Source organism: Parasteatoda tepidariorum, chromosome 2 (assembly GCF_982258835.1).
Source record: "Parasteatoda tepidariorum strain Cologne lab strain chromosome 2, Ptep-v5.0, whole genome shotgun sequence".
Classification (NCBI taxonomy): domain Eukaryota; kingdom Metazoa; phylum Arthropoda; class Arachnida; order Araneae; family Theridiidae; genus Parasteatoda; species Parasteatoda tepidariorum.
Genome location: NC_141756.1, coordinates 22438323 through 22463779, shown reverse-complemented (window position 1 = coordinate 22463779; position 25457 = coordinate 22438323). Strand labels below are relative to the sequence as shown.

Sequence of the window (25457 nt, the reverse complement as noted above, 5' to 3'; positions counted from 1 at the left end):
TAAATCGCCGAAGCGCAACTGATAGGTGAAATCGGAATCTCTGCAATCATTGTGAACGTTTAAAAGCAAATAGTTTCACATTTCTAGCGGTTAGTAACATTTTTGGATTAAGTGTTGCCTGACTTGCCACACTGTGCCGCAGAGGATTCATGAACACTATGATTAGATAAGCAATGAAGGCGGTTGGAAGAATGTAATAAGACTAAAACTTGCAATATAAAGGGAATAGAATATTAACTAAAAAATAGATAGCTATCTACCAGTTATTATTTTTGAATATTCTCTAAAACGAGATCGTTTCTTAGTTTCATAGGTGACGAATACTTGAATTTATTAGTGAAGGATTCTTTAAAAAACAAGCCACTGCCTTACTCATGTTGGACATCGCTAAAGCGTTCGACGGAGTATGGCATACTGGTCTTGTATATAAAATGATACAGCAAAATATTTCCGATGATTTTATTCATATTATTAATAATTATTTAATCAATAGAACATTTCAAATTAAAATTAATGACCATTTCTCTACAAGGAGAAAAATACAAGCAGGCGTACCACAAGGCTCTATTCTGGGGCCCATTCTCTTCCTAATATACTGCTCAGACTTCCCAGTTAACAGGGGAGATATAAATATTCAAACAGCCTTCTATGCGGATGATACCGCGATACTCAGCCGATCCTTAAATGTAAATAATGCAATTAAAAGACTACAAAACAATGTAAAAGATATTGAAGCCTGGTGCAGCAGGTGCACCAGGTATTCGCAAAACATATAAAAAGAAAATTATAAACTACGAAAAAATCTTATTATTCAACGAAGAAGTTCCCAAAGTCTCTAAAGCAAACTATTTGGGTATCACTATAAACTGCACCTTAAATTGGAAATATCACGTCTCTAATATACTTAAAAAAGCTGAAGCTGCTTATCAAGCTTTGAAACCCATTTTAAATAGCAATAGCAAAATGGCTTTAAACACGAAAAGGCACATTTATCTAATATGCATAAGACCAATCCTCAGCTATGCATCCCCGGCATGGGGGACGCTTACAAATACACAAAGAAAGAGACTCAGAGTCTTCGAACACAAAACCCTAAGACGAATCACTGGGGCTCCCTGGTTTGTCAGAAATAACACCCTCTATAATGACCTCAAAATCGACAAAATAGACGAGTACCTTTTTAAACTCAATGCATCCTTTTTTAAAGGTGCCAAAAATTGTTCAACATGTAAATTCAATAAGTTATTAGACATTGATTTCATAGATGACAATAAAAATTTCAGCCCGATAACCGCTTTTTTCTTAAGCGACTGTGTTCTCTCTAAGCATTTCGGATAATCATGACTATCCCCACTGCCCTAGACAAACTGTGTTCTCTGCACCAATGAAGCCCGGCTACACCGGTGGGAGGCGAGAGAGTGCACAGGGAGTCTTCCCCCTTTTGTAAATTTGTAAATAGTGTAAATATTCTTTCTTTATCTTATCTTCAATTTGTTCCCTTTATTATGTATCAACTTGCGACTTATTTTTATGTATGACTCAGACTTGATTTTATCAATTATTGTTCATTCTGAGATATAACTTAATGTTAACGCAGCACCTCCCTTCCCTTCCACCACATATTATCCAATTTAGATGAAAGAGCAGATATCCATACATGGATAGGTACTCTGAAAAAAGTTGATTAGTTAGTTAGTTCATAGGTGTCCATACTTCATTTGCATTCCACAACCTCATCGAAGCACCACAAAGATCAAACTTAAAATGAATGGGGAAAAGGCCGCACGCCGCCTCAGGTGCCCAGATATTTTATTTATTTATCAGGTGCTCAGATATCAGGTGCCCAGATATTATATTAAATTTCCACAGGTATTCAATTAAAGAAAAAATTGACTCTTTTTCGTAAATAGGTTAACTTGAATGTCACAGAACATTTCCATTTAATTATTAATTTTCAAAATTGTTCTTATGCATTTTTTTAATCAATGAAAGAGCAAAAAAATGGATTCCGATTTTTCAAAATCTGAAAATTCTGAACTTATACATTTTTTTTTAATCCTTTTCAAATTAAATTTTTTTTATCATTAATAAATTAATTAAAAACCATATTTATTTTACTTAAATTCCTCCTTTTAAATTTGTCTATGGGCTTGGGACTTATAAATATCTGTACAACAGTTATTTTAACAAAATTTTCAAAAGGTATGAAGAAAGCTTTTACCCTTTAATGGGCCCATTATTTCTAGTAAAGGGAAATTAAAGTATTTTTGTAATTGAAATTGTTTTAACAACAGTAATTGATATTAAAAAAATCTCATTTAGTTTATAAATTTAACATGACCATATGTAAATATATTTAACATGACCTATTAGGAACTTACTGACTTTTATTTTTCTTTATTTATAAAATAAATTCCTTAAATGCCACAAACTTCGAAAGGAATTATGTATTTTATAACTTTTATACGTTTTTTAAAAGTGACAAATGGTTACCAATTTTATTCAAACTCACTTCAAGAAAGCTGAAGTTATTGAAAAATGGAAACCTAAATTAAAAGTGGTAAAACGTGGTAGTAAGTATACTTACCACGGCCTTCAAAAGGGTTAAAATAATAATAGACTAACAGAACTTTGAATCCTCATATCGGTTAAACTGTAGAATGTAGTCGGATTTTAAAGAAATAAAATCCGACCAATAGTTCAAAAATTATACATGTTATACTTTTTTTTTCACTTAGTAGTCCCGTTTTTTTCTATATTTAATGATTTGCTTGAAACATCAAAGTCTAAGGAAATTTTGCTACAGATGCTATGCTTAATATTGTTATAATTTTTAACCAATTTATAAAATTATTTTGCTTCAAGTGAAACTTCCTTTAGATTTTGAATTAAATTTAATCGTAGGATATGGTTTTTTGGCAGATTTGAATATAATGTATCGTAAAATACTTTATTAGAGTACCAAGTAATTTTTAAAAATTTCCTAGTCCTAGAGCTTTAATCTCTCCCATTCATCGTGGAATTTTAGCACTATTTTGGTTGTAAATTGAGGTAAGCAAGAAGTGTTATAAGCTTTTAAGCTTATAATCTGTTATAAGCTTTTGTGAGTGCTTCAAGCACTTAGCTTGAAAAGCTAAAGAGGAATAAAAAATAAAATGAGCAACTTTGTTCTAAACTATGTTTGTTTCAAGTTGAAATTGCTCAGAGTTGTATCAGTAAGTGGAAACGTTACTTTCAGAAGGGTTGATGTAGTTATTTGCTTTGATAGTTATGATATGATGCGTCGAAGGTGAAATGTGCAGTGATTGGTCTGTAGTTTTCATCTTTGCTGTAATTTTCATTTAAAAATTTGGTGACAAACATAAAAACAAATACCGCCATATGCAAGAAAATTAAAAGGTAGTAGAAAAATATGGTAATAATTCTTCTTCTTCTTTTTAAAAAGATTCCTCTTCTCATTAAAAGATATTTCTTCCTTGTTTTTTTTTGTTGTATTTTTAACGTATTTTTTTAATGCTACGTACTTTCAAATTATGCGCAGAAAATAAAATTTATTATACGTTTTCCTTTATTTTTCGAATTTTATTCATTAATCTCTCTTATTATTGTATTATATATATATATATATATATATATATATATATATATATATATATATATATATATATATATATATATATATATATATATATATATATATATATATATATATATATATATATATATATATATATATATATATATATATATATATATATATATATAAAAGTTCAAAATGAAGATAAAACAAAGAAAAATTATAGACATATGAAAAAAGGGGGGGAAATAATATGGGCAATTGCACGAAAAGTGGTCCTGAGTGACTAAATTTTCAAAATTATCGTTAAAAAAAAAGACACAATTTCGGAATCTAGAAGATGTACATTTTTTAATAGTTAAGATGGTTTTTTGATTTATAAAAAATATTTATTTAAATTCTAACAAAAGGTGGAACACTCTGAATTTTAACAGGAATTCTCTACTTTGTTATGCTATATTCTAATGGAGTTCTTAAAATATTAAAGAGCAGTAAAATAGTTTTTAGTAATAAATATAACTATTTTATTCTTTTATCATTGTTTAATGCATTTTTTTAATTTGGCCTAAATTTTTTTGCTTGATTGAAAGTTGATTAATCAAGATAGTCTAATTTCCCAGTAACACACGTAACGTAAATTTGCATTTTTTTCTGTAAAAACTTTAGTAAAAAAGAAAATTTAAAAATTTTTTGTTTTATAAATTAAGAAGGCAAAATGTGCAACGGAAAAAATTCTCGAACTATTCGAGATTTAGCCAAATTACAAAAATACATTAAACAATGATAAAAGATATATATATATATATATATATATATATATATATATATATATATATATATATATATGGGCTTAATTTATATATGCATATAATATATATTATTATATGCATATACGAATTAAACCCATTTCGCATATTAGCAATCTCATATGCAGATATATAAATTAATGCATATATATATTATATATGCAGTGATTTATATATTTGTATATAAGATTGCTATGTATAGTAGCAATCTTATATGAAATCTTCGGGGGTTGGGAAGCGTCGGGAAACAGAGGATTGAGCCCACTAGTATACATTGTTATGTGTGTGGTTCTCATAGACACCCCAATTAAAAAGTTGAAAACTAAATAAATACATAATTTTTTATTGTTTCTTTATTTTAAACTTTTCTCCTATCACGTTATAATTACAAATCAGATGAAATTTAACTTATACTCGTTTTTATTATAAATATATTTTCAGAATTTCACTAGAATTCACTTTTCAACAACACAACTGACTTTTAAAATTGAAATGAAGTCTAATTTGAATAAAAATAATTTTCCAATAACTTCTTCGAGAATAGATGCAATAGTATATAAATGTACAATTATAAATCGAAAAGGAAAATTGCGTATTTTTTTTATTTCATTGAAATTGGAATATACATCCGTATTGCCTAATCCAAAAACTGATTTTTAAAAAAAGGCATTTTAACACCACTTTTTCTTTTTTAAGAAGATATTCCTCTAAACAATACTTTCTAAAATCCACTGTGTTTCTAGAAATGAGATGAACAGGGTTGCCTCACTTTTACAGAATGTCCGTAGTTTCAGTTATTTTTTTCGAAGTGTTAGCAGAAAGTAACGCTGAGTCGACAAAACATTTCAAAAACCGCTTAAAAACTACAAAGAAAGCTTCGCAGATTTTCAGCCAATTTTGACAACTTTTTAACGGCTTTACTAAAAACAAAGTGGCGTGTCACATAAACCTTTGATTTATTAGTAGTGGTGAATAAAAAACCTATAGATCGAATTTATTAAACCAAAAATCATACATTAAAGACTACCACTTGAAAATATTTATCCACAGTCCGGAGCAAGTTGGCATCTCTGCAAGCAAACATACCAACTGCTCCGCTTTCAGCAAAACTTTTATTAAGTTTGAAGGGAACTAAATTGTAAAACCTGAGATAGTGACGTAATTTTATCTAAAATTCAAAATATTTAAATTCCTTTTACTTCAATTGCATTCCAATTACCAGAAAGAACCACCCTAAAGATCACAATTCAAGACGAATGGAAAAAAGGCCGCTGACGGCCCCAGGTGCCCAGATAAATATTGATGATGATGATGATAAAACCTGAGAAATGTGGATAATTATGCTTATTTTTTTAATTAAATTTCGTTTCAACTAGAAATTTTTTTTTTCAAAGCGGAACTAGTTGGCATGTATGTGCAAGTACCTGATCTTATCGACTTCGTGTATCGGTTTCTTTTGAAATAGAAAATAGTTTTGTTCGAAGAGCTAGAGATATTTTTCATACCTGATTTGAAATATTTGTCTGAATGTACAAACTTATAAAACAAATAGATTTATATGCAATCATATACACTTGTTTACTCCTTTAAGAATTACCCTGAAGACAAAAAGAAATATGACCTCAACTTATGCCATTATAAACGGAACTGTATTTTGCTTTCTTCCTACAACTTCCTACGTATTTGAGAAGTAGGGACACTTAGTTTTTCTCGAAAATAAGTTTTAAATAGTCCTGAGATATATATTTAAACTTCATAACAACAGTAGCATTTAGAGAGAAATTGATGGCAGATGAGAAATCAGAGAAGCAAAAATATCTAGGAACCGTTCAAAAATCTAATTCAACAGAAAACGAAGGTAAAAAAACGTTCCCCAGTTTTATTAGTATATTTTGGTTGACATGAAAATGCTTGATTCACGCAAATAAGATTTTAAAGAATTAATAAAATAATTAAGTTACCAATTTCAATCTTATTTATTAAAAAAAAGGACATAAAACGAAACGAAAGTTCTGACCATTTAAGGATTATCCTTTTCCAGACAGGCGAGTCATATATGCATTCTCAGGGTGGCGATAATCAAGGTAAAAAAGATTAAACTGATAACAAAACTATTTCTATAGCTGCTTACTTGTGCGCGGGGTAATGATAATGATAGCCACCCCATAGACTGCTGAAACTGGTTTTTATTATAATGTTTTGTAATATTACATGATGTATGGGATACGGGCCATCTGCATGGCCCAGGTGCCCAATTTTTGTAAATAACGTAAGTAAGTAACATCGATTCGATGTATTAGATTTAAAGTGAATGCAAAAATAAATCTGTCAAATTAGCTATGCTCAAACTTAAGCTACCGCTTTTTTACTTTTTACCATCCTGATACTGATTCCTTACCAATACATTTATGATTCGTCCGTCCCGAAAGGGTTAAGTGATACATGTTTCAACTCTTCAAGACAAATGCTAATTGTAAGGAAATAGTGCTAACAACTATTACTGTTTAGAAAAATCAACTTATCCTTGAAAAGAGATTATAGGCTCTAATAAGCGATGTTATACATTTAAATTCAAAACACTAATTCTACTATCAAATCCAGTACATTAATTTAAGCTAAATTTATTTTATTGAGTTATATTTTATTGCCTATTAATTCAATTTTTTGCATGTTTTTTTTTTTAATAAATGAAATTTTACAGAAAAATATGTTATTATCACCTGAAAAATAAAGATCGTATCACACTCATACTCTTAGCTACGATTTTTTTTAAAGTCATTGACAGATATTTAAAACATTTTAACAGCCCCAAATAATAAGTCATTCAGTCCCTGAATTATAAAATAGAAATAACAACACATTTATTATTTAAGATTGTTAAAAATTTCCCGTTTGAACTACTGTTATAGTTATATAAAACGATAGGTAAATTGAATTTAAAGCGAATTTTTTTTATGTAAATATATTGCGTAAATAAAGGCTGTGCTATTATGATTATTCACCTTCTTAATTTTTTTTCGTTTATATAATTTTTTTCAGAAAATTTATTACAGTTTTCTCAAGTGAATGACTTTTCCTTCATCAAAAAAAAAAAAAAATTCTGTAACAATCAAAATGTTAATGATCCCAAACCCTTTGAACGTTGCTTACAGTGACACGCGTATAAATTAAAGGTCAACAAAAACATTAGCAAGTAATCTTCTTAATTTCCCATCGAGAATAGCAGTCAGTGACATCATATGATTTGTAAAAATAAAGTTCCAGGAATAATGAAGGTGTTTCATAATCCTTGAAATATACGGTCACTTAGTATTCCAGAGATTTCACATAACAGCGAAAACAAATTATGTCAAGTGCGATGAGTACTCCAGGGATCGGTCATTGTATGTCTATGAAACAGTGGAGGGGTCACGTGACCGTGTATCAGTGTATACATCACCCGTAAATCAACACTCTTTGCGCTTTGTATTGCAGTCATAGCCATTAAACCATTTATCGATATAAAAAAGAGGTTTATATTTCCTTATCTTTCATATTAGTTTGAGTGTTTAGCTTTATTCTGCACTTTTATGAAATATTACTCTTCCTTGTATGTAAATAGTTCCCTTGTAATAATATTTCTATGTAAATGGCTTTAAAGCAAATATTGGGAAAGACAACATACTGTGCTTTACAAAAGCTTATACTAAAATGATCAGTTTCCTTTGTCAAGATTTACATTTGTTACCCTAGTTTAGTAGTTGTTCAAAACAGAACTCTCATCGGCTCTTTATAAATGTAACAACGGGTAATAAAAGAAACGTGCCAGACAAGTCTTATTTTTTTCTATAACACGTTGAATGTCATGGGTGTCACCGGTGACCGGCACTGAGTTTGTTCAAGGCTCCACGAGGGTCACCGGTGACCGTCGAAGCCAAGATACACATAATTCGAGTAAATTTTTAATTTTTTTAATATTATTATCGTTTCTAAAATGGTTTGAAGAAATTGATGCAATGTAGAACACACAAAAATAGTTTTATTTATATACACAGAGATGCTAATTCCGCACAGCGAATAAATATTTTCAAGTGGTAGTTTAATAATTGCGATTCTTAATTTAATAAATTCAATTTCGTGGAGTCTTATCCACCACTATTTCTAAGCAACTCGAAGGCTTGTATAATTCACCACTTTTTTCAGATATGTCATGCTAAACCTTTTAAAAAACTAGCAAAATCTGTCAAATTTGCAAATTTAGTTTGTAGTTATTTACCGTTTGGCCAGACGGGCAAGCCATGTAAAACTAGCGTGGCATTCAACGTGCTGCCTGAAGCCGTTAGGGGCCCTTTTACAAACCGTCTTGAAATGTTATCTTTAAGGTGGCTCTTTCTGTTAATTGGAATGTAAATTAGAGTGAAAAGAAAATTAAGTATTTTGTATTTTAGATAAAGTTGCGTTGCTACTAAAATAAGCTGCCATTGGCCTTAGGTTTACGTCTTCTCTTAAGTTTTCAAAAGTAAAAAATTTCCTTAAATCTTGCGGTGTCACAATTCATGGTTTTTTAAAAAACAATTGCAATTTAGCTTTGCAATATGATCATCTAAATTATATTACTAATAAATTCCGGATGGTTTTTCGCGATTACTGGTAAAGGAGTCCTTAGAAAATGAGTTGAGGGCAAAAAGCGTGCAAATCCCGGACTATTCTTGAATCAATTCTTGAAACGAATTTGATACTGATTTAAGAACGGAATGCTGGCAAATAAATGTTGATTGATAGCATAGCACACTGAAATCTCTGAAAAATATTCAAACAAAACCATAAAATCATTATCAATAGTCAGTACAAAAGTATTCAAATGTAGCAAATAATTTAAGAAAGAGGGTTGCTTTTTTAGTATAATGCATTACAAATGGATGCACTCCACTTAACGATTCGTATGGGAGGGATTTTATTTTGTTAATTTTCAATTTCTACTTTACTGTTGATTAAAATTACTTCAGAAATCATATTTCCCACTGTTACATGCAATTAATCTGTTAAGTACAAGCTATCAGTACTTGATTTTAAAAATTTCGAAACTTTGGAATCAATTCAATATTGCTGTGAAACATATTTTGTAAAAACGCGTAACAAGCGGATCAAATAAAACTACCTTTTTGAAATTTCATTGCTCCATACAAAAGTCAAAACAGTGTTAGCAAAACTACTTCATTTCCGCTCTGTTTTTAAGCGAAATTATCCATTCGTGATTGCCACAATCATAAATATTTCAGTCTTTATGAAATCAGTACTACAATCGCTCGTCGTAATTTTTTTTTAATTGAAGTTGTAGCTAAGATGCTCCAACAACTGTTGTGAAATCTTTTCTACCATATTTTTTTTAAGTTTAATTTATAACAGCGGTAATACATTTGTGAAAAAGTTGGCCGCATGCAATGTGTTAAGTTACCATAACTGCCAACTTTTATAGTGATCTAACAATAGGCTTCACGATTGGAAACTAAAATGTGTGTCAAAGTGTTTTGTGTAGTCAAAGCATCGCTTCCTATAACTGAAAGCCTCCATATAGTTTCTTAAATATAGTCCACTATGAAAGTAAAGCAACAGCCATTTTATGGCCAGTAAAAACAAGAATGTGATAGCAAACATATGTCTTTAAAGCTATTTAATGAATGAATATAACTGTTTCGTCTTCATTCCTTGTCAAACACCTCGTATTAATTCATCAAATATCTGAATATTAAACTAAGATAATTTTCTTTCAAGAATTTTTATGATATAAGCGTTGATTCATGCACAAACATTTTATTTAAAAAATATGAAGATCTGCTCAAACTACTGCGCAAATCTGCACAAACTGCTTATAAAAAGTCGGGAGGATTTCTGGTGAAGGATAAGGTAACCAGCGTCCTAAAAAACTAGAACACTGGTAGTGAAATTTCTATTGGAGCCTTTGGAAACTAACAGCCTTTTCTTTTCAAATTAATATTCTTAGAACAGAGATCCCTCGCAGGCAATCTCTTACAGAAATAACTTTATTATAAAGTAACAGAGGTGAGTTTTAGAATGTTCTTTCAGAAACTTTGCTACCAGTTTTTTGAGGACGCTGGTCAACTTAATATTCGAGGAGATGATCACTGTAAAAACCTGAAATTGTGCCCCCATTATAAAAAATCTGCTACAGATATATTCAAAATATTTGTGTATAGTGGTGATCAAAAAGATTTTCTTTTTAAAATTTAAACATTAAATCCTAAATTTTATTAACCCTTTAAATATAAAAATTGATTTTTCGTCAAAATAGGGAAAAATAAACAGCTTTAGACAAATAAAGGATTTATTCATTATTGTTAAGAACTTTTAAAATATATATGAAAGGCGGGGTTTAGAGTACACCTTGTATGCAACGAAAGCACTGATTTGACGATGTGTATTTGCAGCAATTGCGGGATGACCTGCGGATGGTGGATGTTCCCATAAAGCAGCTGAAACGGATGGAATCGCCTCCTCCAACACCCATTCCCTCTGGACCTTACCTAACCACCGTTAGTTAACTATTTATTTTGCCCTATCTCTTTATGTTTGCATGCATTTCTGCACATTTGCCTGATCTTTGTATTTCTTGCATGAATTCCCTTGATGTCACACAATTCCCAGACCTAATGTTGCTGACAAGATCAATTTGCATTGTCTGTAACATCGAACGAAGCATTCCTTACAACGCTGCCGCTAGTTTTAAACTGTATTCATTGAATTTTTCAGAGTGAATTTTATCGAACAAAACTATAAGCACTCCATACAAATTTCCATAATAGTTGCAAATTTCTGTTACGGAATAGCGCAAATTTTCTATATGTGGTATTCACAGAGATGCCAATTTGATCCACTTTATGAGTAATGTTTTCTTAATTTAAACAATATTTGTGTTTTTATAATTTAGGTAAATCTTGATTAAGTGAATTTGATTTATAATTATTTTACCCACAGCTACAAAAACTAATACAGTCAATTCGCTATAACTCGAAGTACGATAACTGGAATATTACTATAACTTGGTTTTTTTATGAGGTCCCTACCCTTTTATCTCCAATTTCATGTTAATTATTCTCGATTACTCGAATTTTACTCCCTTTAACTCGATTTTTTTTGGATCTTTTAAAGCAAGAAAAAAAAACCTAGGAGCTGATATCTTGCCCCTTCCTTTGCAACACACACACAATGTCTTTCGCACTCTTCATGGAGAAGCTAAAGCTGTCCCTCTTGAAGTATGTGAACAGTGGTTAAATGAAACGTTACCAAATTTACTTCAAGGATACAGTGAAAATGATGTTTTCAATATAGATGAAATGTGTTTATTTTTTAAATGTCTTCCAAATAAGACTATGGTGTTTAAGGATGAAAACTGCTCAGGGGATAAAATGAGCAAGGAACGTTTGACTGTCCTAGTTGGAAGAAATGCGTGTGGGACAGAGAAATTGCCCTTACTTGTTATCGGAAAATACCGAAATATCCGATGTTTCAAGAATGTAAAAACGTATCCTTTGGATTGCAAGTCTAACAAAAAGTTTTAGATGGCATCCGTTTTATTTGAAGACTATGTAAGAAAATTGAATCGAAAATTCTTCGCTAAAAAACGAGAAAAGTCATACTCTTAATGGATAAATGCACATCGCATAGTGATCTACCTAATTTGAAAGCAGTAAACTTGCAGTTTCTCCCGCCAAACACAACAGCAAAGTTGCAGCCGATGAACCAGGGTATCATAAAGTGCTTCAAATAGTCTTATCGTAAATGGCTTGTCAGAAAAATTATCTTAAATATTGTAAGCATTTAGAAGATTTGTAATTAATAAGCATTAATTAAATAATCCGACAATATTTTGAAAGTCGAAAACCGCAACTAACGGTAAGTCGAACTTCCGTTATGTCGAAGTTTTTCGTCAGTCCTATCAGATTCGAGTTATCACGAATTCACTGTATAAAATAACACGTTATTCCAGTTACTTTATGAGAACCCCTTGAAGAGTTTGAAATATTTGCCAAAATTATGCAAGTTATAATTTTCAACTTTGCACCACTTAGTAAAGTTTTTTGCTCAAAGCGAAGCAATTAGTATCCCTATATACACTTTAGCCTCTATTGGCTAAAGTCGCAGCTCCCTAAAGCTAGGATAAAATATATGGTGGCAACACTAAATTGTGTAGACATTGACGACCAAAGATTTCAGATTGTGATTCAGTGCTTATTATTTTATTGCCTAATTCAAATTTAAATGGTGTAACAAATTAACTTTTTTGTAATTTTTATTTCACACGTTATTTAGCGATCCTTACACACTCCTGCAGGAAATGAACTATAAGTTTTTCTCTTCCAACAAAGCGCTTTCGATCAAGCTCACGGATATTGAGACTGTCCATCTGGTCAGTTCACTATGTGACCTGACACTGTCCGTTCGTGACGATGTATCGGTTAAAGAATATTATGGTTTATGTAAATTTTTAGCTTTGGTGTTGTTTCGAGAAAAAAATTGAGGTTTTTTTTCATTTTATTTATATAAATCGAGGATAGCCCAGCAGCCATTGTTCATCCATTGTTTATGACTTTTGTATAGTTTTTTTTTTTTTTTTTTTTTTTTTTTTGTAATTTTGTCACGACTGTTTCTGAAACGAAATTTAATCGCCTCACAATATCCTTAAATTTTTTAAAAATTCTTAGGGAGAGACTCACTTAATATTAATTTATGAAAATAATTAGTTGAAGCAAATAGATTATTTGATTAGTACAAAATAATTAGTTGAAGCAATTAGATTACTTGACTAGTACACTTGATTCTAAATATTGAAATGTCATTCCGTCAAGCGGTGATTTCATGTGGGCAACCCAGCTAGTCACCAAAAAACTTTAAAAATGAAGTGCTAGAATAGAAACATTTTATTAACTTTTAACATAAAGAAGCTACCGAAATATTATCGGATTTTCTTTTCTCCATACATTTCGGTTAAGTATACTTTATACTAGTATGCTTTAACATTTGATTATTGGTTTAATTTATATGATTCAAAATGACTCTAACCGCTATGACGCATAAATAATTTAAAGTTATACGTAAAAAATAAAATGATAATGTTGCAGTTGTGTGGTTTGATTGAGTGGTTAAGTGGCTGCGTAATTTTAAATGAAAAAGAAGTTTCATTAAGCTCACAAATAAAAGTGGACCTTTCAGCATATGAAACTTAAAGTCTGTTTCATAATTTCTGCAGACTCTAGAGTGACTCACATGGTATTTTTTACTACAAGTTTAAAAGTTAATATTTCTCAAACTAATAAAAACGAACGTTAGATGGTTTTACTCAATATTGCTCCCTTCACGTTTTCTACACACCTCCATATTTTCAGATTTTTAAGCAAAACAAAACGCAACGTAAAGTTGCACGGCCAAAACAGTGGAGGTGCACTGCTTGCGTTTTTTAATACAGAAGAAATTGCTCAGTTAATATTTTACTTCCTTTTCAAATATTGTTGAGATGTAAAACGCTTCTAAATTGTAATTTTTTCTCTAACTTTCCATGGAATTCCACCGACCACTTTTTAGAGTAATATAGAATTGAAGCTTTTTTCATTTGAAGGTATTCACTATAATCGATTCTTGAACTTCTTAACTGTAAATTTAACATTGTAAATGCTTTAAGGTTTGCACACATCCGGCAAATACACATCTTTACACAACATATATGAGTTTATTCTTATCTCGCCCCGCCCTATTTTAGGGCATACGAGAGTTGATACATACACAAATCATACATTAAAAATACGTAAATCTCTAAAAGTTACATCAACAGTGAATATAAAAATCCGAATATCTAAAATAATGTTCAATACAATTCCATAAAACAAGTTTAAACCAATTAAAATAATAAAGTAGTAAAAAGGTTAAAAAAAACAAAATCACCCCAAAACCAATAAATGTTAAAACTTATAAATTACTATATTAAAACTTATAAAAATTTATAAAAACAATACAAGTTAAAACGTAGAGAAGTTTAAAATGAAATTAGATAGAAACACAAGACACCAGCAATAGTGTTCGCAGGCTCCGAGCATAGTTAAATGTGGTTCAGAATGTCCTCCAATGTTACCTTTATAATTTTTTTAACAATGTTTCTACAGACCAACTTAGCAAAGCATTGATGCAAATTTTGTCCTGCAAAATGGCTTCCACGGAGTGTCTGGAAGTGTTGGGCAGTTCATGATCAAGTGTTCGATTGTCTGATTGTCCCCACAGTAGGTACAATTTGGGTTTTTATTGAAAAGTCTATTTTGGTATTCTCCAAACACCCCGTGTCCAGTAAGTAATTGGTTTAGGTAAAAGTTGGCCTGTAGTCGTTTGGTGGAAGGGTCTTTTAAAAAAAATATAGGTTTGTCGACCTCTCTGGGAGCTCTGCCATTCTGTTTTCCATCTATTTAGGTTGTTGGACTTGATGATTGTTTTGATCTGGGCCTTGGAACTTGGGACCTCTAAATTGATTTGGCTGAGATTGACGGCTTCCTTGGCTGCCTGATCCGCCTCCTCGTTGCCTAGGATGCCAATGTGCGCCCTGACCCAGTTACATGTGATGTTTGGTCTCCATAGTTGCTTAGTATTTTCTGTTTCTTTGTTATTTGGAGTTGGGTCACTTAGGGCTTGCAACGATGAGAGCGAATCAGTGAAAAGTGTGGCGTCCGGGTAGTCATTTTTAGTCAGCCAATCAAATGCACTTTTAATTGCCATCAGCTCAGCCATAAAAATACTGCAATTGTTGGAGAGTCTAATGGAGTCCGCTTTAATGATTATCCCATTTCTCTTGATGATAATTCCATAGCCGGTCTTGTGCTTTATCCTACTTCCATTACCGGTCTCTTCGGCGAACTCCACTCTTGAACCATCCGTGAAAATTTCCAACCCCTTATTAGTGGGGAGTGACCTACCCCAAGGCACCGAAACAAACTTTGAGGGGTGTTGCCTTACTGGTCGTTGTTCCAGTGCAATCGAGTCCAGAGAGTGGCCCAAAACTATTTCCAAGTCAGCCAACCCCCAGCCCCAAGTCAATCTTTTTGTGCTGATATCTTCAAGAATCTTTAAGTGAATAGGTATCACTCCCGCCAGTATCTGGAGGGCTTCCGTACTTGTAGTAGAGTAGGCTTTTGTTATGGTAATCAAGGAGGATCTCTGAATGGATTTAAGCTTGTCATTGATTTTTGTATTATTGCGATACCAGACACTTGCGGTGTAGAGTATAATTCTTTCGGTCGATTTCGGAGATGATTTTTAAGATCGATGGTTTGAGGCCCCAAGTGGCCCTGGCCACCCGTCTGATGAGGTTGTTAAAATTGTTCACTCTCTCTTTGATCTGATTTAAATGGGATATCCAGGTCAGGCCCGGGTCGAGCACAACACCGAGATATTTTAGCTCCCTGACTTGCTTAATTGTTTGGCTATGATTGACACTCATTTTAATACGTGGCTGTCTGCCGATTCTTTTTTGGTTCTTAGGGAATGTTAGGCAATTAGTTTTTGAATCACTGAAACTCAGTCAGTTTGACTCGGCCCAGGCTGAGAGATGAGTGAGACAATGGGTAGCCAGCAGATCAAATCTATACAGTATCTGGTGTCTCAAGAGCAGTAAAATGTCATCTGCAAAAGCAATCAGTCGGCTGTCATCTTTTTTAAAATCGCTAAAACCGCTAAAATCAATATTGTTAAAATTGTTAAAAATCGTATTGACATATACCAACCACAGCACCGGTCCCAGGGAAGATCCCTGCGGAACCCCCAACGACGTATCTTGTTTAAATAGGCACTGACCTTCTTCATCTATGTATGTAACCTCTCAATTACTTAGGAAACTCGTGATAATGCTGACAATATTATCTGGAAGGTCAAGTTTAAAAATTTCGGACTTCAAAATCGTCCAGTTTGCATTATTAAAAGCATTATTAATGCCCAGAGCCACTCCTATGCTGTGTTTGTTGTTTGCTTTAGCCTCCTCTACAAATTTGACCAGCTCCAACAATGCGTCGTCTGTGCTTCTCCCAGCCCGGAAGCCATACTGGTAGGGATTTAATTGATCTCTGCTTTCCAAAAAGTAGGCAAGTCTCTTGGTCAAGAGTTTATCTAGGATTTTGCCCCAGACCGGGAGGAGAGAGATTGGTCTGTAAGATGTCGGAAAATGTGGGTCCCTATCGGATTTGGGAATTAGGGTGACTCTGGTGCTTTATATAATTAAATTCATCAACAACATATAACTTACGCAACATATAATTAAATTCATCATGAATACATATGCATGATTATCACACCACATTTTGTTTAAGATGTTACAAAATACAAAGTAAATTTCTCCCGGCAATTTAAATTCCACTTTCCAACCACTGGGGGGAAATTAAAAGTTGGCAAGTATGCTGCTGCTAAAGGCCACAGAAACTCGCTGTTTGAAACAATCATACATAATAAAATGTTTTAGCTTTAAAATTTTCACTCATTATAATTATTATTTACTTCCAGTTTACGCTTTATATGTGATATGATCACTTGCTTGGATTTGTTTATTTTAGTTAAGTGTGTTGAAAATTATAAATAATTTTTTGTCATATTATCATGAGGGTTATTTATTTTACTATGTATATTTTAAATATAACTCATTATAACCATGATATTTAATTAATATTAATATGTATAGTGTTTTTTGTATACTAATTTTTCAATGTATATTTTAAAAATTAATCATTATAACAGTGATATTTAATTAATATTAATATGCATATTGTTTTTGGTATCCTAATTTTTCTATGCGTATTTCGAAAATAATTCATTATAACCATGATTTTTAATTAATATTAATATGCGTAGTGTTTTTGGTATCCTAATTTTTATATGTGTATTTTTAAAAATAATTCATTATAACAATGATATTTAATTCATTTTAATATGCATAGTATTTTTGGTATCCTAATTTTTTATGTGTATTTTGAAAATAGCTCATTATAATCATGATATTTAATTCATTTTAATATGCATAATGTTTTTGGTATCCTAAAAGATTTTTAACCTCACAGTAACCTTCTTCGCATTTTGTGGAGAAAAAGATGACCCGAGCCTATTGGTTCACAGTTGTTTCCTCATTTTACAAAATAGAATACGTGTACTCACAGAATAATAAAATAATTTTCGCTTGCATTAAAAATTAAAAATCCATGATGTCAATTAAGTTCATGAAAGTCAGTACGATAGCGAGAATGGAGACAAATGGATCATAGTGGCAATGCATGTTTAAATTATTCATATGCTGTGGCATCCGCTGACAGTTATCTTTAAATTTAATAAACTAATGATCAATTTATAAAATATAAATTATATAAAATATAAATTATATAATAAACATTAACCACCATTGTAAACAATTCCTCACAAAATAGAGTAAATTGACATCTGTGTGCAGTGTAGAAAAAAAATGCAGCATATCTTGAATATTTTTAGTTCTTATTTTCCGATTTTCACTTATTAACATACACTCCACACTAACTAGTTCAAGGAACAAACCTAAAATGTGCTACTTAATTTGTGCAGACGATATTTCAAATCACCAAAACATATACTTTTTTTAATAAAATTAACTTTTTGATGCCTATAATTTTTTGACCGTCAAAATACTGATGGCAGCAGCTATAATCCCAATTAAATATTCCCTATTTTAGTCACAAAAGGGGTCGGAGGTTTAAACCCCTTAATATTAGTTTTTTTTTTTTTTTTTGCATTTTGCCAAATTTCTGAAATTATTTACTTCAATAAAAGCATTTAACATACAATTAAAAACTCTCTTTTATCTGACACTGATTCCCCGAAAAAGAGACTTTTTAATAAAATGTATCTCAACAAATTACTTAAAAAATAAAACATACATTTTCCATTATGTTTGTTTACATTTTGATGCCTTATAATTTTTTTAAATTTAAAAATTATTTAAGAACTTTGAAATATAACTTTTAAAATTTTTAATAACGGTTCAAGTAACGGTTAATTTAAAATAAATTTAAGTCACAAAGAAATTAACTAAATTGAAATTGAGATCTTGAGATATAAAATATGATTTTTATGTGTGATTTAATTCATAAAAAAGCAACTCAATACGTACACCTATCAACTTTTTTTCGATGATAATTTTTCCAATAGTAAAAGTACAATTGAACTATAATAACTGTCGCCCCAATAATTTTTTTGTTTAGCCAGAATTTACATACACCAACACTATTTTCATGCATTGATATACATGTTTAATTTGTTAGATGTAGTTGTGATCTATCAACGGAGTTAACGGTTCCCAAATGATATTACACGGAACCTTAGGGTTCCGTGGTAGAGTGACAGGGCTTCCAAAAGTTAAGATTTTTTTTAACAAGTATTGATTTTCATAACCTGGTTTTAGATTTCAATATACGTAATTACTTACTTACTTTATTTACAAAAATTGGGCACCTGGGCCACTTAGCGGCCCCTATCCCATACATCTAGAAATTTACAGAAAATTTATAGTAATAACATTTTGAATTTAGCAGTCGATGTGGTAGCTAATAGAAAAACAAGCACTTTGCTTGAGTAAATATAACATTTGAATATCTGATTCATCGAATCTAAGTTGATATATATAAATATAAACATAATTTGACATATATATACATAAGTTGACATAAATAAATAATAACATAAATTGATACATATTTCACTAATTAAATTTCTATATTTTAACTAGCACATATTTAATTGTGACATACATTGAAGTTCATTCGAATACATTGTGGTAACCATAAAAAAAATTAAGCCGTTTGCTTGTGAAATAATAAAACAATGAAATTTAATATGACAAATTGACTTAACACTAGAAATATTGATTGTAGACTTAAATTAAAAATAAAGATAAAACATGATTTGATATGTACAGTAATTGATTTTTGAAAAATGAAAGGCATAATTGATGAATATAGATAAATCATACCTTGATACATGATGAAATAACATATTTGGAGAAAATGCAGTGAATATATTTTATCAGAGAAGTATTGCTCATTAAATACAATAGAATTTTCAAAAGAATTTAACATGCAAAGTTGATATATATGTATGCATAAATTGGTTATATTATCAGAAAATAATTCTTAATGTAATTTAATTTAACTTAAGTAAAAGTCTGATGTGAAAAGTTCAGTGAATTTAACTTGAGAGTCTTGAAAATAAAAGTAGAACTCACTGGGATTGAGATGTTTCCCCGATGATCCCCCGCAGAAGACGGAGCACTTCTTCATTTTTGAGCAATTCCTGTAATTCTTTGATTAATGACACTAATCGATGAGCAAGTTTAGGTGTCGAATATGATGTTGCTCGAGGGCTCCTTCTGCTGGGACGGGTCTCGCACCCAGTATAGTTGGCTGTGTGGCTTTTGTAACAATTACAGCATTTTGGAGGTGTAGTTCTGTCTTTGTTGCATTCATGTGACCTGTGGTTTTCAGCACATTTTACACACCTTGCAGGTGCATTGCAGTGGCTTTGTGTATGTCCATAATTTTGGCAGTTGTAACATTTTATAGGTCCTCGACCTCCTCGAAATCGTTCGATTTTGATCGGGATCCGCTGTATGTTGTTGACTTCGAATATTCTTTGGTGATTCGCCGTTGATGTTAGGATTATGAGAAAAAGTGGAAGGAGCCGACAGGCCTCTCCCATTCTTTTCTTAAACTGCACAATTTTAAAGGTTTCAATACTGCTTTTCTGTAATTCTGTATTGATGGCATCTGTATCAAAGTCCACAGGCAGGCCCCGGACCAAAACCTTAATATATCTGGCTTGCAGTGTTATTTCAGGTTTGCTGGGCGGATCCCGTACTTTGTCGGTATCCTCCTTAGGTTTTGTTATCGGCAAGATAGTGACGTCATCTGTTGAATTATGTTGGCTAGAAGAAGGACAGCTGTTTGCAGATATGAGTGTAGAATTATCTTCAATTGTTTTGATTGCATTTTGCTTTTTCTTCTTCTTTTTTCTTTTCTTTGCAGGTGGTTCTGTGCTATTGTTAATATTGATGTCCGTAATATACGTAATTAACTATCAAATATTTATTTTTATGAAATTATTTAATTAAAATGCTTGTGAATAAAAGAAATTCAAAACACTATTTTTTCGAATAACAGTTAATGAATAAATTACAAAAAGGATATAAAAAATTGCATTATTGTTTCGCATCGATAAAAATAACCAAACATTCAACCTCAAAGAAATACATTTATGTTTCTGTGATCAACATTCTCGATGTTTATTTTCGTTTTTATTTTAACAGAAACCATATTTCATATCATTCATTTTCAATTTATATACTAAAATCAAATTTACTCCGTTGGAAGTTAAGAAAATATCATTGTGGTATAGGATTTAAGTAATCATCCACGACGGCATATAGTTCCGATTTGTTTAGCTATCGAATTACATAATAATGCTTTCAAAGCAATATGATAGCTTTTAAAAGTTAAACTCGTCGGACAGAGATTTAATTCGTCCTGTTTTTTATAAGCAAAAAGAAGGCCGTGTTACGTTTAAAAGAGTTGGGGGTGTGAATATTTGGAGCATGGCATCCACTTAGTGTGTACTTAGATGACTCTCTATATAGGGATAATGGTTTTTTCTTACCTTGCAGCAGAGTATAACAACTAGACTAGAGGCGGCTCCATACCTAAGAATTCAGCTATTTAACATAGAACCCAATTTTTAGACAAATATTAAAAAAACTACTAATATTAGACTAATATTAGACTAATATTAATAATATTAGACTAATATTAATAATATTAGTCCAATATTAGACTAATATGAATAATATTGATAAAAAGATATGATAAAATAATTTCATTCATTCACTAGATATTTTTAAAATAATTAATAAAATTTAGATTTGTACATATTTTCAAAATTTCATTAATTGATATTTTTACAATTGTTAATATTGTTGTTGTTATAGTAGGCCATTAAGGCAAGGGGTGCGATTGTTCTTGTTTTCCAGTGGTATCATCTATGGCCAACAGTTTGAATTCTGTCACACCCATACGTCACACCCGTTTAAAGGGAGGACCCATTTATTCATTCTCAGATCGTAATTTTGACCTGAACCAGAGAACGATCAATCTCCAATTCAGTACCCTCAGAGGTATAATTTGTTATGGGAACATGACCCAACTGATTTAACCTGCACCAATCACCATTTACTACACGAGAAGTCTTCGGTCGGCTGGGTTCGAACTCCCATTCTTACGAACGTGAGTCCAGTGCCCTGCCAACCTGGCTATCCCGGCCACACAATTGCTAATAAAAAAATTTATAAATCTCGGGGTTTCAACAAAAGATGATCGATCATTTAGAATTCCACAGTCGAAACTAATCGGGGATCTTTGATCTAAGCAACATAAATTAAATTTTAAGCGCAACAACTAAAGGAAAAAGCATTAATTTTTCGATTACTTTTAATATGAAAATAAAATCTGACGAAAAATATTCATAAGTAGTCCGTTACGAACTTGTTGGCTTCACCCGTTATCCAGGCCGATTTCGAAATAATATTAATTATAGATATTAATAATATTAATTATAAACTAAGGAAAGTGATGACAAATTTTCAACAGGCTATTTTAAGGATTTTAATTTAACTTTAATTGCATCAATTATGATGGTCAATTTTAGAATTCACTGCGCCCATGTCCGTGAGTTCTTGGGTTCGAACCCCACCGGCCGAAGACTCCCCGTATAGTAAACGGTAACTGATGCTCGTTAAATCTGTTCAGTCGCAAAGTCCTCCACCTTCCTATAGCAAATCAATACCTCTGGGGGTACAGGATTGGAGAGCGATCATTCTCTGATTCAGGTCAAAATTACGATCTGTGCATGAATGAATGAATGTATGAATGTGTCCGCCCTATAAACGGGTGAGACGTATGGGTGTGGCGGAAGTCGAATTCTTGGCCATATATGGCGCCACTGGAAAACAAGGACAATCGCACCCCTCTGCCTAAAACAAACATACGAAGGTAAGCAATTTTAGCATTTTTTGTAATTTACAAATACATTTTGGTAGATAGGAGCTAGTAAATTATTTTTTCCAATCTTTCCCTATCGCCTTTTTAAATTTTCTCACTTGATGCCACCTTTTTATAAGAATCTCTGATATACAAATAAAAAATATTAATTTATACCAAATGAGTGCCATTCATATTTTTTTTTTCTTTTAATTTTTCGAAATATTATCATTTTTATATTCGGCATATTCGCACGTCCAATAAGGAAATTTCTAGAGCAGGTGAATTATTTAAAAATTTATTTTAAGTATATAAACTTTTAGAATGTTATTTCATATTTTAAAGCTTGCGCACATGTAAGTTATATATTTATATATTACTTAATTTTATAACCGGCGTTGCACAGCCTATCCAGTTTTGGGTTTACGATCTACAATGCTCAACTCCATAGCCTTGAAAGCAATCCATAATTAAACTCCATAGCCTTATGAAAGTCATCTGGAAGACAAGAAAACTGCTGTTGAGTTGAGACAAACTAGTCTTCGTTAAGGACTTTTTTTTATCGAATCAACCCTTCTTTGGGTTACATGAGTAGGAAAACACCGAAAACCACCCACGGTTAGCCAGACGGCCATGATCCATCTATCACTGACGATATTTTACGTTAGCACTCTGATCTGTACTCAAGTTCATACTATCACTAAAATTTAAATTATTCATTATTTATGTAAGATTTTTCATCCAAATTTGAGTAGTTCTCTTCATTACGTATTAATAGTTAAATGTCTATTGCTAGCAAACTATGTTAGCAAAACACGATAGACATATTGAAACTAATATACGTTTAATATTATTCTTCATTACATTTTTGATCTCAAATGATATTTTTATATAAAACTATAGATTAAAACGAATTTTCAAAACCTTGTTTATTTGAGTAAATTGTAAATTAATTAATTCCTGAGTTTATAAGTTTCGAAAATCATACAGGTGAATAAAATTTATATACAAAATGATACTCTTTCTTCAGCTGTAATACATATATTCATATGCGTCTCATATTTTTCAGGTGGAATTCGATGACGTCATAGCAGAGCCGGAGGGCACATACTCGCCAAGTTGCGTGTGGAGAAACGCCAAATACATTTTCTCTTGTTCTAAGAACTGCTGCTACCGAACCCTGTCCTTAGTGTGTGCTTTACCCATAGCTCTAATTGTCGGATGTAGTTTCGCATGCATAACATTTCAACACGTATGGTGCATAGCCCCAGCACTACGACAATTCAACATAAATTGTCACGCAGTTCGTATGTTTTTAAGGACAGCATTGGACGCATGTTTAGGACCCTGTTGTACAACGTTAGGTCTTGTACTGAGTAAAATTAGGATAAGCCAACATACAGATAATACACGACATGTATGACACCAACGTGCAGAATTGCTTTATTCTAATATCTCAATGTATATTGGATTTGTTGAAACTCCGATTGAAAAAGATTATGACTCAGATTCGGAAAAAGGACATGTTGATGGATATAACGCCAAAAGTCATAAAACATGACGCACAATTTCTCCTCATTTATTGCTTGATTGTGAAAAAGTAAACTATTTCTTATTGAAATGTCATACTCATAATCATAATTTATTATTACTGTTATTTCACAAATGTTAAGTGCATATTATCTATTTTCAAATTATTAAGACTTGTTACCTATGTTTTGCTTAATGGTCTTCATAATTCTTTTTTATCATGGCATTCCTATGTGTTCTTACTAATTCTTGCTGTGCGATGGAAAGCAACATAACTTTCTTTTTCGCAACTGTTTTAGGTGTCATTATGTGTCAAAGTTGATTAATTCGTATAACAAGTATAAATATAATATTATAAAGGACATATTTCTATTGAAAAAGCAGAATAAATATGCCAAACAAGCCACCTACACACGTGACAAAGGAATCAACATTTAGTGACCTAAGTGATTTAAGCGCCAAACGAGAGAACAAATACGAGAAAGAGACAAAAATTTTGAGAAAAAGAGAGAAAAAATGACAAGAGGGAGAACAAATAAGGTTGACTAATTTAATGAATTCAATTAAAGAAAAAATTTTGAAACGAATATAATTATCTTGAGAAATTTAAAAATAATGTAAAAAAAAATCTAAAAGAAATTGTTTCTCGTCAGTTAAACTAAAACAATACCTACACAGTTAAAATATTTACTCGAAAATAAAAACTGTACTTAATTTTCTTGTTTTTTCTAATCAAATCAGCTCCCGTAACTCTGGGCGTTTTATTATTGATTCGTCTTCGTAAACTCTCTCTAACCTTATTATATAAATCATCAATAATTGTTATTCACTTCCTATAGTCATTTCTATGTAAATTTAATGCACATATGTTGTTTTATGTATTTATATACCTAAAAGTATCAATTTTGATTTTTATATGAAATCTGTAATAAAATATGTGATTAAATTTTAGTCATTTATTTGCAAACACATGTAGTTGGTTTTTAATATACTGCAAGGATATTTTGAATTCAAATCTGCTTTAAATATAATATATCTCATTTCTAGGTTATGAGCCAAAACCAAATTTCTGTTGTTTTACATTATGTTGGTGGCCAAATATAAAAAATGTGATTTTAATCAAATCTTTAATTTTGAATTAATTGACGATAATATCAAATTTAGTCCTGAGACTGTATTTTTCCTTAGTATTATCAGAATACTTTACGCCCTTAAATTAATTTCTCAACAAATCAAGATGAACTGCATCACTCCGTACCGTAAAAGCCCTTGGGGGGGATGGTGCAAGAAATCGAGAGGCTCGTAATTTTTATCACTTCTCGATCATTTGCATAGATGCAAATATTGTACATAGTTTTCCCCTAATCCAGTTCATTTTCTGTATATATCAACTGATTTATTTAACTTTAACTTCATTATCTTACATATATAATTATTTTTATCTTAATTTACTTAACCTTTTAACGCACAGATTTTTTG

The 25457-nt window shown here is 31.3% G+C and overlaps 1 protein-coding gene across 1 annotated transcript in view; it reads left to right on the top strand.

Annotated features, from left to right (window-relative positions):
* The window catches only part of LOC107438457 (caveolin-3), a 50633-nt gene extending 25709 nt beyond the window's left edge, over nucleotides 1-24924 (top strand). The window contains exons 2-3 of the mRNA XM_016050760.4: nucleotides 10809-10913; nucleotides 23518-24924. Of these exons, the coding sequence (XP_015906246.1) occupies nucleotides 10809-10913; nucleotides 23518-23871 (459 nt within the window). The 3' untranslated portion in view covers nucleotides 23872-24924. The remainder of the gene's footprint in view (nucleotides 1-10808; nucleotides 10914-23517) is intronic.
* The last annotated feature ends 533 nt before the right edge of the window (nucleotides 24925-25457 follow it).